The 9,796-nt window shown below is 42.8% G+C and overlaps 1 protein-coding gene across 1 annotated transcript in view; it reads left to right on the top strand.

Annotated features, from left to right (window-relative positions):
• Positions 1–3,956: 3,956 nt before the first annotated feature.
• The window catches only part of LOC117438169 (polycomb group RING finger protein 3-like), a 52,509-nt gene continuing 46,669 nt past the window's right edge, over positions 3,957–9,796 (top strand). Inside the window, exons 1-2 of the mRNA XM_034073629.1 lie at positions 3,957–3,960; positions 4,231–4,327. Coding sequence (XP_033929520.1) covers positions 3,957–3,960; positions 4,231–4,327 — 101 coding nt within the window. The remainder of the gene's footprint in view (positions 3,961–4,230; positions 4,328–9,796) is intronic.

Below are 9,796 nucleotides of genomic sequence, written 5' to 3'. Positions count from 1 at the left end.
AGAAAAGAATACCTTTAATGAAGATGGTCCTTGTCTGCTCCCAGGAACAAACTTGCCAACAAAGTTTTCAAGCTGACAAGCAGGTATTCTTTATTGCGGCGCTGGGAGACACGGGGGTAACTCCTCCTAACGTGTGTCTCTATTGCTAAACAAGCCATCCTTATGTAGTCCCTGGGCATACATACATATTCATGAGGCTACATATGGACTACGTTATTTTCCAGAAAGCTTCCTGCATGCCTACAGAATTGTGGTGGTGGTCTCTGAGGGTGGTTTACTTCTTCCAACAATCTTCATCACTTCTGTCAGCCTTTGAAGCACGCGCAGTAGATGCTTATACCAGTTTAATTGGTTTGTTAGCACCAGAGACATAATAATCCTCCTATCCTCCTACTTATCAGTTAGTTTAACTCTAGCTCATCCTGGACCCCTGCCATTCCCAGATACTCCTTATCCCTGTGTCCTGTTCTTCTAGACTGTTTTTCTTAAAACTACATCAACTATAACAATTTATCTTGTGCCAGTATGTTCTCTAGCTGTACTCTATTTTTTTCTATGTATCATGCACTTCAGTAATTTTCCATTGCTATTGTTACAAAGCCATCAAACTTAACATTGCTTAAAACTAATTCTAAAGGTTTATATATTCCATTTTGTTATTTTGTGTTCCCCTTGTTTCAAAGCCCACTAGGTTGGTCAGGCAGGGCTTGCCCTTGGTGAAGTGGTGCTGGCTGTCTCAAATCACCTGGCTGTCCTCCATGTACCTTAGCATAACTCTTAGGAGGATCTGTTCCATGATCTTCCCAGGTGCAGAGGTGACACTGACAGATTTGTAATTCCCGCAGTGCTCCTTTCTACCCTTTTTATAAATGGATGTGTTATTTCCCTTTTTCCAGTCACCAGGGACCTTGCCTGACTGCCATGACTTCTCAAATATCATGGAGAATGGCTCAGCAACTACATTATTTGTTCCTCAAATGGTCATGAACCTGATATTCACTTAAAGTGGGAGGAAGTTTGCTTCTCCTGTCCCCGCCTTGCAGTTCATCCACTTGAGGTGTGGGGATAGATCCTGCCAGTGAAGACTGAGGGAAAAAAATTGTTGAATACCTCAGCCTTCTCCTTGTCCATTGTTACCAGTTCACCAGTCTTGCTCATCAAGGGGGACACACTTTCTTAGGTGGTTGACATACCTGTAGAAGCCTTTCTACTAGAACCTGTGCATTTCCTTCTTACCCTTTAGTTACACCAGTAGGTCTTGACTCAACTTGCCTCTTATCTTCCTTACTCTATTTCTTACACCTGATATTCATGAGTTTCCTTAAAGATCTGCCAGCTCTGTTCTGTTCCCTTGTCCCTGAGGGCAGTTTCCCAGGGGATCCTACTGACTAACTCCTTACAGAATTGGAAGTTGGCTTTCCTAACATTCAGGGTCCTGACTGTATTCTTTGCCTGTCTCACTTCCCTCAGAACTGCAAACTCCATGACTGGGTGATCGCTGCCACCCAGGCTGCCTCCAATCTTGACGTCACTGATTAGCTTGCAGTAGTAACCATTACATATCGCTTCTCCCCTGGTAGGACTGTCTATTACTTGGCTTAAATAGTTATCTTCAATGCACTCCAGGGGTCTCTTGGGTTGCCTACAGCATGCTGTGCTACTTTTCCGGCAGATGTCAGGGTGGTTGAAGGCCCCAGCAGGACAAGAGCCTGTGAGCACAATGCCTCCTGTAGCTGGAGTAAGAAGGCTTTATCAATAGTCTCCCCGATTGGGTGGCCTGTAGCAGACACCAATCACAAGGTTGTTTGCCTTTCAACCTGCTTGTGGCTGTTCTTCAGAGACAACTCTTCACACTCAATCCATCTCTTGATGTAGAGGTGTCCTGTGTGAAGTTGTAACAGTTATTTTTCTCCTTCATAGTAGCTGGTGCAGTGCTGTGGTATTCCATACCACAGCACGTCATGCCCAGTATATAAACTGGGGGGAGTCACCTGGAATGCCCAGATTGCTGCTCGGACCAGGCTGGGTATCATTTGAGGGGTGGTGAGCAATTGTATTGTGCATCACTTGTGTTTGTTATTTGGAGATTTTTTCTGTTCCCTTTTTTGTTTAATATTCTTTCCCCTTGTTACTTCCCTTATTATTATTATTATCAGTATTAGTAGGTTTATATTATAATTTAGTTATTGTAGTGTTCTTATCTCAACCTGTAGGATTTCCATTCTTTTCATTCTCCTCCCCATCCCACCTGGAGCAGGGGAGAAAAGGGGGGGAGTGAGTGAGCGGCTGTGTGGTTCTGAGTTACCAGCTGGACTTAAACCACAAGAAGAGGGCAACTTCTCCACCCTTCCTTCCTTGCCTATCCCTTCTGCACAGTCTGTAGTCATCGTTAGCCACAGTCCAGTGGGGATCCTTCTCACCAAGTTTCAGTAACAGTCACCAGGTCATAGCTTTCTAGCTTCACAGTGGCTTCCAACCCCTCCTGTTTGTTGCCCATGCTGCATACATTGGTGTAGAGGCACTTCAGCTGCGTTGTTGGCCTCATCACATTCTTAGAGGAATACCTCCTAATTCATTTGAAGTGTTTCACTGGTGTTTCCCTGTTGGCTCCTATTACCTCGGGTGCACCTTCCTCATCTCCATAAGACGTCAAGTGTGCTCCAGTGTGACCAACGCATCTCAGAGACTCTGGCTGAGTGTCCTCACTAGCACCCCACTCCACTAACTTTGGCATCTTGTCCCACAGCTTGTCACAGGTGAACTTAATATTGTCCACCTCCCCCTTCATGTGTAGTTTAAGACTCTGTCAATGAGCCCTTCAAGCTCATGAGCGAAGACTTTCTTCCCCCTTTGAGAAAGGTGAATCCTGTCCGATGCCAGCAGGCCTGGTGCCATGTAGGCCATCCCACTATCAAAAAACCCCAATTGGTGGCAGCGACAACAGCCATAGAGCCATGTATTAATGGACTGGGTCCATCTATTTCTTCTAAGATTGCTGCCTGCAACTGAAAGAAAAGAGGAGAAAATAACCTGTATCCCAGATCCCCTCACCAGCCATCCCAAGGCCCTGAAGTCTCTTTTGATCGCCCTTGGACTACAGATCTCAACTTCATCACCACCCACATGGAAGACCAGTAATGGGTAGCAGTCCGAGGGCCATACCAGACTAAGAAGTTTCCTAGGAATGTCCTTAACCTGGTCCCCAGGGATGCAGCAGACTTCCCTATGAGGAGAGTCTGCTTGGCATATTGGACCCTCTGTTCTTCTCGGAAGTCATTTGCAGTATTTCCCAGTTTCCTAGGCTTCTCTGATGCAATGGACGTGGCATTTTGGATTTACTAATTTGCTTTTGTTTCTTTGTAGTTTTCTTTATTATCGTGCACTTTTAAATTATGTGCTCAATTTCTTGCTTCATTTGTGGCCAAATATAAATTCCTTGAACTAGAGTGCTCTATACTCCTTCATGTAACATATTATGACAATCTAAAATGATTTGCTTTCTTTCAGACAACCCTAGTATACATCTTTTCTTACCTTTTACCTGTTTCCTGGTTTAAACTGCAGCAGTTATTCTGTGTCAACTGATATAATTGATCACTATACTGTTTCTCAGTATTATTTTCAGTCTCTCGTGTGCTTTAACACACTTATATATTTTACCCACTGTCTCTCTGAGTTTGTAAAATGAACCTCTAGTTTTCTTCCATCACTATTGGTCTTCCATTGTCTTTTTTCCATCCTTTTCTCCCAGTCATAAGTCTAGTATTTTATTCCATTATTAACATAATCACTGCAAATAAAGAGAGATAACATGTTCTGTTTAAAGGATTAGTGTCTTTTATTAACTTCTATGGTAGTCTATATATCTGCTGTTTGAGATAATCTTTTGTTGTGAGTTGACCCTGGACAACAAAGGAATACCCATAGAGCCACTCACTCAGCCCCCACTCAGTGAGATGGGTGAGAGAATAAGAACAGCAAAAAGCAAGAAAATTCATGGGCGCAGATAAAGACAGTTTAATAAGTAAAGAGAAAAAAAACCCCAAATGATTCAAACACACCCAACTATTGCCCACTCCTCTTGAAAGACCTGTCACCTGCCAGCCAGCCCCTCCACAGACACAGCCCAAGGGTGTCAGAAACCCACTCAGATACCCCTGGTGATCTCACAACTTTCTTCAAACTATTCTTGTTTTATTTCTTATTAATTATTAATGTGCTTATTATTAGTCTGCAGAAGCTGCTTGGTGAAGTATTTGGAGGAAAACAATACCTGTCCAACATGTCGGATTGTTATACACCAGAGCCATCCATTACAGTATGTTGGGTAAGTGTGTAGTGTGAAAGGAAAAGCACAGCTAGTTACTCTCTGAGCTATACAAACCTCTCAAATAGAGCACAGTTTATCTCTGCATTTTTTATTTGCTTACCAATATTTTAAATATATGTAAAGAAGCTTGTTTAAAAGATAGATTTATATGAAAGAGGTAAGGTATTGAGTTCTGCTGTGAAATTGCAATTCTTTTGAAACAAAACATTTTCTCTTGAGTCAGACAAGCACAGTAGACTTTATTTAATTTCTGAGTGACATTTAATGAGATTTAGTCACTTCCTGTTTTGTGTGCTTGGATCACAGAGGTTGCACATATAGAACATCTACATGAATTATACTTGTATTAAATATTAAGAATAATGACTGACAGTTGGATAGTGGTTTTCAGTGACTGAGAGGGTGTTTTCAAAGACTTTGCAAATACACAGTGTGAAATACGAATCCACTTCTCTAAACAAGATAACAAGGTTTTATTAAGGGACAAAGTCAATAAAATAAAAGCAAACAGCGCTGGGCACGTGACCGTAGCCAGAGGCGCAAATTACTAGTATTTGTTACAGGTTTATATATTTTCACAATTCCATTAGTCACATACGTATTCATAATCCCTGCATATAGGCAGGGAACATTATAATTAAGTCCAGTAATTTATTATCATAAGTCTCCTCCTCTTGGCGTCTGCACACTGCTCTTCAATAATTGTGGGCAGGGGTCTTGAGGATGAAGTAAGCAGTCTTCCTCATGTGAGTAGGGATCTTCAAGATGAAGTAAACAGTCTTCCTCACAGTGTGCTTTTCACCATTGGCCCAGTTGGACGCCCCAGTAATTACACAACTCGCTAAAACCAGCCATATCTGTAATTATTCTGATAACTAACAAAGATTTGAAACAGTGCAAAATTTATAGCAGGACAGGAGTATCCCAAGCTAGCAGATGTTTGGGAGGCTCTGTCTTTGAACTAACTGATAAGTACAAGGATGGTGTGAAATAACTCTTTCATGCTTAGTTGGGTCACTAAATCTTGTTATCTCACCACAGACTTACAACACAAACATTGTTCTTTAAAACTAAAGATATTTTAGAGGACCAGTGTGAAACAGTTAACTCACATTTAGTGGGGCCACTAAATTCCACAGGCTAACAACATAAACATTGTTCTTTTTCTACAACCTAAGTTAAGCTAAAAAGTACTTTAACTCTATATTTTATAGGCACTAGCTTTTCTTCTATCAAGTGTGAAACCACCCCCCCCCCTTTTTCTTCTTTTTAACTTTATAGTTTCTTCTACTATATGACTTTGGTTCGCTCATCTTATGTTTTTATTGAGTTTTGGTTTTGTTACTGCGGGAAAGGCGGTGGAGGGAAAACTGCACCCTCATGTAAGGTCGGCAGAATTCGTTTATTGATAAGCATACACATGTTTTTATAACATACTTAATTAGCTCATACATATTGCAAAAGCTGAGCTCATGATTGGTTAAGCACAGGTGTGAGAACTTGACCTCGAACGCTTGCCAACAGTTCACAGTTCCCAGCACTCAGTGAATCCCAGCTTCTTTTTATCTTGCTTACTGGACATTTTCTCTCTGCTGATCTTGCCAGTAGCATTCCTCCAAGGTCACCATGTCCTTCATTCCGCATTCTGCTAACCACTGCTGAATATGTGGCTCCACATCTCCCCCATTTTCTTGTGGTATAGCAACCCCTGCTATTTTCGTGATTTGCTTGTTAATACGTCATAACAATTTTAAAGCCAACAATCATAATAATGATAACAAATAACAAGCGTAACCCTTCTTTAAGCAGTCCTTGTAGCCACCCTGAGATTCCCAAACCTTGTAAAAGAGCAGAAAGATCCCATCCATTTTGTTCCTTTAAATCATTTAGATGGTTTCTCAAATCATTAATGCGAGCATATATAGATCGAGAGTGATTGCTTAATTCCATGCAGCACATACCTTCAAATTCTTCACACCCATGGCCCTGTGCTAAAAGCAAAAAATCTATGGCAGCTCTATTTTGCAATACAGCATGTTGCGTGCTAACTGAATCTTGGGATAACAAATCTAAAACTTCTGAGGTTCGATTGATTTCATTTTTTGTCCAACAAGCCATTTGTATTGCTAAATATTATGCCTTTCGAGCTGCGGCTCCCGGAAGGAGTACCGCAGTTGCAACACTTCGAAATTCTGACCAAAAAACAGGGTTGCCTATGCCCTCATATTTCAGGTCATGTAAATCACGTTTGTTTCTTTTACGAGTCCAATTTTGTAGCATACTTATATTGGGGTGAAACAACACCAATTTCCCTAGATAACATGGTCCTCCCTGTAAATTGCTTGGCACTCCGTTCCAAGCTCTATCTCCACAAATCAAAAATATCCCTGGTGGCAGAGCATGTGGTCGGGTAATGTTGGTGGCATTACAATTTGAGTATAATGCTTGATTAACATTGTTCAAGGTTAAAAAAGAATTTAAGGTATGGGGTGTGTTCCATTGACTGTCATTTCTTGGTATAAAACTGAACCATCCACCCCCTTGTGTGTGGTGTTTAAGCTGCCAAAAAGCTCTAATTCCTCTGGTTCCCCATACAATGTTTTATTCAGATTTAACACTATTTGACATTGCCAGCCACCGTCTTGTTTTGCAGCCGTGTTAGCAGTTGGAGGTAAAAAGGCCTTCACTGTGGTAATATTGAGGACAGATACATTACTTACAAATGCCTTAAACTCATTGGGCTCCCATGTGGGGGTCCCTATCAAACAAGTGCGGAATGGAGAGGTCACAGACCCTAAGGCTAAACAAATAGATGATTGTCTGGTTATATTAGCTATCGTTACCCAGATGTTTTCCCTGGGGGGCTTCAGAAACAACGGATTCGACATCATCCCCGTCATGAGTGTCATCATCATTCCGATTTTGAACACTGTCACTTTTAGGCGTTGTGGCATGGCTAATCTTGACCCACTTTGCCGGAATCCACCTTGGTCCTGTGGGGGTAGAGACAGCAACATAACCTCGGCCCCAATATAATACTGGAACTGGTCCCTCCCACAATCCTGTTTTGGGATTCTTATATTGAACTAAAGGTTGTTCAACCTGCTTTTCTTTAGGTTCTCGATGAAAATGTGTGACAGCCGGAGGGGTCATTGCATCCCCAAATACACACAAATGGTTCATAACAAACAGAGTTCGTGCTAATTTTTCATAAACATCCTCAACATCCTGTTTCCTCACATAACTTTTCAATATTTGATGCGCTCTTTCTACAATAGCTTGTCCTGTAGGAGAGTGAGGTATACCTGTAACATGCTTCACTCCCCACTGTTTCAAAAATCGCTGCACCCTTATTCCCACATACGCTGGTCCATTATCTGACTTAATCTGTTGCAGTATTCCCATAACAGCAAAAGCACTCATCAAGTGTCTAATCACATGCAAAGCCCGTTCTCCAGTTTGTGCAGTTGCCCAGAGAAACTTGCTATAAGTATCTATGGTAACATGCGCATATTTCAATCTCCCAAATTCAGAAATGTGTGTAACGTCCATCTGCCAGATTTGGTTCGAGGCTAACCCTCTAGGATTAACTCCTATTCCTAGGCCCACTCCATTATTATGCAAACTACATCGTGGACATGCGCGGACAATATTTTCTGTTTCTGTTGTAGAGATGCCAAATTCATATTTTAACCCTTTTGCATTCTGATGGAACAATTCATGTGCTAGTCTTGCTTCCTGAAAGGGGCATTTCGGTGTCAATGCAGGTAGAGAAACAAGATTATCTGCTATTCGATTTCCATGACCTAGTCCCCCTATGTTTTGATGACTTCTGATGTGCATAATAAAATAGTCAGCGGTCCTATTTTGAACTGTTGATTGCAATTGTAAAAACACACACAGACACACACATATATGCACATGGGATCCCACAAGCACACTCCACACAACTACAATATTCGAAACACAAAATCCAGACAATCATTACTCCCTCTACACAGTCCCACATACAGGACGTGGTACAAGGACCCTGTAAAGACTATCAGGAAATCAGCTCCAAGAAGCATCATCGCAGTGTGGGGTGGCAGGCTCAACCTTAGCGGGCGTCCCCACAGAGGCTCTGCCTCCCTCACATTGCATGAGGCTTGGGCTTTTATACTGACCAAAATGCACACTCGTTCCAACACAGGTGGCCAGCCTATGTTGGAAGAAGTTGCCAGCAATATCTATAAAGGTCTGCAAGGGTCAATAGAAACATGGACATACTTATATTTACCAACTTCAAGTACATGAGTATCACAGAGAGACTGTATCAAAAGAGTTGTATATGGGGTCCCAACTTCACGGTCTGACACATTCTGCCCGATACCCCTGATAAGAACATACAAGAGACCTTCCCATCTCGGGTGGGAAGCACACACACCACGGGAAACCGTGCAATACATCCACATCCCCCACCCATCTCACTTCTCCCTTTACAGCTGCCCATTTATCATGAGGATATGGGGGATATAAATCAGGCTTCTTTTCCGGATGAATAGGCTCCAGGTCAAAAGCACCATCCAGGTCAGCATCAGAATTATCAGTCGTCAGAATTTCAGGAACAGCAACAGCAAACTGATGAATGTGCACAGGCTCCTTCTCAGGGTCAACAGGGCTCAGGTCGAAAGGATCGTCTTCATCCCCATCCTCAGTCTTCGCTGCTGCAGCGGCAACCGGCGGAGGTTTGGGGGGGGGGGGGGGCACGCTGGTCTCCATGATCTCATTTTTTGACTTTAACGTCTCTAAAACAGTTCTCCAAATGACTAACAAACTTTTCACAGCTTCATTGCCTTTCGTGGCTGCATTCCACAGCTTAACTCCTACCCCATTCCACAAAGATATCTCAAATCCGGTAGACTCATAAATCTCTGCGTAACGTGTCTTCGACCATTTCAACATTAACTTTAAGTCTGTCTCTTTAAGGGTTGCTGCCTTCACCTTAAGGACTAATAACATCCATAAATCAGAGTTAATCTCTGTAACTCCTCGTTGTTTTAAAAACTGAGTAAACAGCGTCGTTTTAAAAACAGAGTAAGCAGCGTTAATGCCGCCTGTCGCTCCATCTCCCTCGGTACTGATATGAATCTACACAAACCTTGATTAGTGTTGACGGAGGCTACTCCTCTGCGATCAACATCTTCCGGCCACTGCGTAATTCGCCCGTGGGGTCCGGCACTCGAAAGTGCTTTGACCGTCCCTTAGTTCGGGGACCCAGGTATCAGTCTTCCGGCCACTGCGTAATTCGCCCGTGGGGTCCAGCACTCGAAAGTGCTCAGACCGACCCTTAGCCAAATTCCAGCTTCAGGGACCCAGGTATCAGTCTTCCGGCCACTGCGTAATTCGCCCGTGGGGTCCGGCACTTGAAAGTGCTCAGACCGACCCTTAGCCAAATTCCAGCTTCAGGGACCCAGGGAACACAAAACT

Source organism: Melopsittacus undulatus (genome assembly GCF_012275295.1).
Source record: "Melopsittacus undulatus isolate bMelUnd1 chromosome W unlocalized genomic scaffold, bMelUnd1.mat.Z SUPER_W_unloc_1, whole genome shotgun sequence".
In the NCBI taxonomy this organism is placed as follows: domain Eukaryota; kingdom Metazoa; phylum Chordata; class Aves; order Psittaciformes; family Psittaculidae; genus Melopsittacus; species Melopsittacus undulatus.
This window is presented reverse-complemented; position numbering and strand designations above follow the sequence as displayed.